The 6,101-nt window shown below is 40.9% G+C and overlaps 1 protein-coding gene across 1 annotated transcript; it reads right to left on the bottom strand.

The window, feature by feature from the left end:
* Window positions 1-1,056: 1,056 nt before the first annotated feature.
* On the bottom strand, window positions 1,057-2,442 carry LOC123671403. Its single transcript, XM_045605244.1, has one exon. It carries the CDS (start codon window positions 2,440-2,442, stop codon window positions 1,057-1,059), a length of 1,386 nt encoding a protein of 461 aa, XP_045461200.1.
* Window positions 2,443-6,101: the final 3,659 nt, after the last annotated feature.

The raw sequence follows: 6,101 nt of genomic DNA, 5'->3' as shown, positions 1-6,101 counted from the left end.
GTGTGGTTTTTGATAGTATCCCACTTGTTCCCAACAGCTGAGGCTGCCAACTCTACAGGAATGTTGGTGAAAAGAGATACAACGTCCGGGCTGATCAGGACATAATCAACAGGTAACTGGAAACCATTCACACATTGGGCAAAAGCAAAGGAATCTTCAATAAAATATCTACTTCTGGTGGAAGAAAGATATTTAGACAGGATGTCTGAAACAAAAACTGACAGTTTGGAAGTGGGGGTGTTGACAGATGATATTATTGGTCTCAAGGCAAGAATGGGTTTGTGGATTTTTGGTAAACCGTAGAATCTAGCGGGAACTGAATTATAAATGTACAGTAATTTACCTTGTACTTGTGTTATGTGGCCCCCAGTGACCCATCGCTTAATCAATGCGTTACATTTATCTTGTATTGTAATGTTGGATCTCTGTTAGGAAGAAGTTGGTAATATTGTTGATTGAGCAAAATTGTGTTGGAGAGCTCTATGTACTGATCCTTATCCATCAATACCGTAACATTGCCTTTATCAGCCCGTAACACAAACAATTCTTGATGTTGACTTAGGTACCTCTTACAGTGGTAAAATTGCCATGTTTTTTGACTGTTTTCTATTGCTATTGTAGAGTCCTGAAGAAGGTCCCCATCGGGATCGAAACGTCGACTGAATGAAATAAAGAAGAGTGAAATTATAACACTTATCAATTTTCCCACACCACTTATCATACTTATAACTATTGTTGTATATTGGGAATTAAAATTGTTGATATATATATTGTGACATAAACATAAATCGCAGAGGCTGAAGCCTGTACACGATATACAATTAACATATGAACAATATTACAATAGCCAATATATATATATATATATATATATATATATATATATATATATATATATATATATATATATATATATATATATATATATATATATATATATATAAATATATATATATATATATATATATATATATATATATATATATATATTTTTTTTTGTTCAACCACCACTCAGGGTTCCTCCAGAGGGACCGGGTCCATTCGACCAAGGTCACTCTAGCCAGCTGTCAAGAACATTCTAACGATCCTTGTGGTCCAGAGTATCACCTCCTTCTGGGCCTCGCTGATCAAGTTCTCCTCTAACTCAAGCAGTCTGGTGTTTTCTGCCAGGTGGCTCTCAACTAATCCATTAGTAGTGATTATCAGTGGCAAGATCGTGATCATATCGAGCTTATAGATCTCCTTCATTTCGAAAGCCAAGTCGTGGTATTTGGTTAGTTTTTCAGCGTACGCCCGACTTATATTGTCATCTGCCGGAACAGTTACGTCAATGATGGTGACTCTATTCTTGGTTTTATCAAAGACCACGATGTCCGGTCTGTTGTGTGGTACTGTGCGATCCGTAGTGATCGGGATATCCCAGTAAAGTTTGAAGCTGGTGTTTTCGAGTATAGGCTTTGGTAAGTATTCGTGTACTCTTTTCGAGGTAAGTATAAGACCTGTTTTAAACGCAATAGCCTGATGGTACACTTTTGCCATAGCATTATGCCGCTGAGTGTACTCTCTGGGTGCCAAGATGGAGCATGAGGACGTCACGTGTTGTATGGTTTCAAGGGCTTGCGAGCACTTTCGGCATTTGTCTGTTGCAATGTTTTTCTTTGCGATATGCTTCATATAAGCTCGTGTTGGGACAACCTGGTCTTGAACAGCTATAAGTCGTCCTTCGGTCTCAGGAAATAGATATCCGGATTTAAGGTAAGTAAGTGATAATTCCTTATCGACCCTCTGGTTTTTTAGTGCCTCCGGATATCTTCCATGAAGAGCTTTTCCATGCCATTCTTCCAGAAGCATATCATCTGATTGTGCCTGAGGTATGTCATCTCTGCAGGCCAAGTTAAGTGCCGTGATGTTCTGGTCCTGTTGGCATATTGCCCGGATGAATGGTGAGTTCTTAGAATGAAAATATTTTCTCAATACTTTTACCGCCTTGTAGTGGGCATTCTCAACACTTTGTAGCCCCCTGCCTCCATGATTTCTGGGTATATATAGTCTATTCACAGATGCATGGGGATGGTGCATTCCATATTTCGAGAGAAGTACCCGCACCTGTGTGTCAATTGCTTTAAGGTCGGTGTTTGACCATTTTATCACGCCAAAGGAGTAGGCTATGCTCGGTATCGCCCATGTGTTGATTGCCGTAACCAGTGCTTTCGAGTTAAGCTTACTTCTGAGGATTTTTCTTATTCGGCTAAAAAACTTGGTCTTGAAAGCTTCTTTTTGATCTGAGGTTTTTATCTCTAATGCTTGCTGTATACCCAAGTATTTGTAGGTTTCCTCAGAGCCTAGTTGTTTTAGTGGCATCTCATCTTGAATAAGCATTTCTTTTCCCCGAGTCAACTTTCCTCTCTTGACATGTATCACGGCGCATTTGTCCAGACCCATTTCCATTCGAATAGTCTGTGTAAAGGATTCTACGATCTTCAATAGTCTTCTTAGTTGTTCTTCGTTTGCCGCATAGAGTTTTAGATCGTCTACGTAGAGATTATGGTTCAATCTGATATTTTATCTCGAGTCTACAAGATATCCATAACTATTGTTGTTCAAAAGACTACTCAGGAAGTTCAAAGCTAAACAGAACCACAGGGTACTGAGCCTATCACCCTGAAAAATGCCTGTCAATATCCTAATTTCAGGTGTTGAGCTGTTGCCGAATACCAAGTTTGTTCTCCAAGTCATCATCATATGCTTAAGTAGTTTGATAATGTTCTCAGACACACCATAGAGCTTCAGTACTTTGAGGAGCCAGGAGTGCGGGACCGAGTCAAAGGCTTTTTTGTAATCGATCCACGCGACCGAGATGTTCCTCATTTTCTTTCTTGCGAGTGTTGTTATGAGATGGTCTATGCTCCTTATCTCTTTGCAGCCTTGGGCATCCTTTCTGCAGCCATTCTGTTGTCTTGCAAGGATATTGTACTTGCTCACATGCTTCCATAGATGTTTTGTTATTATTCCAGTGAGTATTTTATATATAGTCGGAAGGCAAGTGATAGGTCTGTATGCCCTTGGGTCAGGACAGATATCTCCTTTGGGCAGCATATGAGTGACACCTAGGGTGAAAAATTCCGGTATGGTGGAGGGCTCAGATAACGATTCCTGGAAAAATTTAGCCAGTTGTTGATGTGAGGACTGAAAGTTCTTCCACCAGTAATTGTGGAGTCTGTCTGAGCCTGGAGCAGCCCAGTTGTTTGTATTTTTCAGAGCAGATTTTATGTCCTCAGGTGTTATCTCTAGGCTTTCCATCGTGTATTTGGTGGATTCTTTTTCCGCGTCTTTTATCCAGAAGGCCTCATCGTCATGAGTCACATTGCGCTCCCAGATCTCCTTCCATACCCCATACATCTCGCTTTCACCAGGATACGCTCCTCTTTTGGTCTCCGTATCTTCAAGGGTTCGGAAAAATTCTTTTTGGTTTTTGTAATAGAGCTGGTTATTTCTATACCTCTTTACTCTTTCATTATAGCGTTTTAGACGGTTCCCTAACGCTTTTATTTTTTGTTTCAGCATGTCGGATACCACAGTGAACCTCTCTCAGAAGTTGGTTCGAGCCGCTTGTTCTAATATGTGACTCCGATGCGATCTGCTTTACGCTCTTCATTATTTTGCTGTTGTGTGATTCTTCATTGAAGTAAGTATGTAAGATGCCAATTCTTTTCCTGATTATTTTGATTTTCTTTTCCAGCCTCAATTTCCATGGTGGTGTTGATTTTGGATGCTGAGTCAAATAAGCGTCACCAATCTTAATGCCCAGTTCTTCACAAACCGTAACTGCTCCAGCAAACACACAATCGACCACATCTCTTAGTGTTACAGATGCTTTAAGATATCTCTTCATGGTTTTATCCATTTTTTGGACGCATTCTAACAATTGTCTTGATTGCCTCATTCTGGGTATCTTTGGTCGTTTGCTGGGTGATAGCCCAGAGTACTTTTGGAGATTGCCGTAGTAAACACGTTCAAGTCTTGACGGTTGGATGCTTAAACGTGCATGAGCTCTGGTTCCACTCAGGGCCTCCTCTGGCTCAAACGGATCCGCCTCTGTTGATGCTCCACGAGGGGTTATGCTGTGTTCGATTGTGTTGAGTTCTGTGACCGAGAATTTCTGTTGCTCAATAAGCCATCTGACTCTATTAGCGAGGAGATTTGGGTAGGAGTGTCTTTGTGGATATATGTCATTCCACACTTCTGTCAGCACCTCTCTGTAGGGTACTCCTGTTCTATGTTGAATGTCCCGCGCTATGAAGTGAACGCGCATTATCAGGATATTCTCTTCCTCTGTCCAGCGCGTTCTCTCAACTCGTCTTCTCGGAGCACCAATGGGGCGAGATAATCTCTCGTCCAAATTAGTATTGCCTTGGGTACTTCCTACAACGAGATCCTGGCTTACGGTGCCATCTCGGGGGGCTGCGCCGCTCGCACCACAGCTGACCCCATCAGGCTCTTCCTCCAGACGGCTCCGAAGGGGACCAGCCCGCTGTCCCCTACCGCCCTGATTTCTGCTTCTAGTAACAGGGGCGATGTATTCTACAGATCTCAGGCATATATATATATATATATATATATATATATATATATATATATATATATATATATATATATATATATATATATATATATATAAAACTGATTGAAAAAGCGCAGAAGGAGGTCATCTTATGGACCACCCGAATAGTCCGAAGTTTCCTGACCACCAGCTGATAAATGTCTTGATCCGACCGATCCGGCATTATCGACAGCCAAACCCTATTAAGGTGATTAAAAAAAAAAAAAAAAAAAAATATATATATATATATATATATATATGAACTTTGTGTGTTCCGGATTGGACCGCGTCTAATATTTTGTCGTGTTCGACGTTTCGGCTCCGATTTTGGAGCCATTTTCTAGAACCGTTGACTTTACGCCTCCAGAATCCTCCAGAAAATTTCCTCCATAAAGCTTTTCTACCTTTTATCAAAGGTGTCACTGACAAAATCAGTCGCATAATACGAAAACAGGATATAAAAACTGTTTTCACAGCCGATAACAAAATTTCCAAATTTCTTCGAACACCTAAGGATACGATCGATAACGAGTCTCAGGGAGTATACGAGATACCATGTTCCGCATGTCCAAGAACATATATAAGACAAACCAACAGACGTATAACTAACAGAGTATATGAGCACCAACTTGCAATACGCCAAGGAGATCCAACATCTGCCCTATTCAAACACTACTCTGAAACAGGACATAACGTTGATTTTGAGGGATGTAAGACCATCTCTGCAGAGAGAACCCTCACATGTAGGATAATCCGTGAAGCACTCGAGATCGAAAAACGACCCAATTGTCTCAACAAACGGGATGATGGTCAAAGATTACCCAACACTTGGAAACCTTTGATTTCCCGTCTCATGGCAACACATCGATCGATAACTCAGCCCTCGACAACAACCCGATCGACAGTTCAGCTTCATACCACCCGTACCAGGCTCCCAGTTGCCACCCGTTCGATAACAACCCGATCGATGACTCGAAGTCACGTGACATCACCATCGGTTCCTGCACAATCGATAACAACTCGATCGACAACAAACCGATCGAAAACAACTCGATCAATAACAACTCGATCGATGACAGCTCGATCAATGACTGGAGGCTGCCTAACAACTGCGCAACCGGCTCCTGCGCAACCTCCATCACGTGGGTCACCTCCTTCTACTATGAATACAGGACCTCTCGTGGTTAACGTTCAGTTGCCTCGAGGAACGAAAGATAACCACACCTACTCTTTTTGATGATACCTGGGGAGTAGGCAGATTGAGACCCCGGCGTAAAGTCAACGGTTCTTGAAAATGGCTCCGAAATCGGAGCCGAAACGTCGAACACGTCAAAATATTAGACGCGGTCCAATCCGGAACACACAAAGTTCAAATATTTCCTACCGCGGAAACCTATCCGAACATATATATAAATATAAATATATATATATATATTTATATATATATATATATATATATATATATATATATATATATATATATATATATATATATATATAT

This window comes from Harmonia axyridis, chromosome 1 (assembly GCF_914767665.1).
Source record: "Harmonia axyridis chromosome 1, icHarAxyr1.1, whole genome shotgun sequence".
NCBI classification, from domain to species: domain Eukaryota; kingdom Metazoa; phylum Arthropoda; class Insecta; order Coleoptera; family Coccinellidae; genus Harmonia; species Harmonia axyridis.
This window is presented reverse-complemented; position numbering and strand designations above follow the sequence as displayed.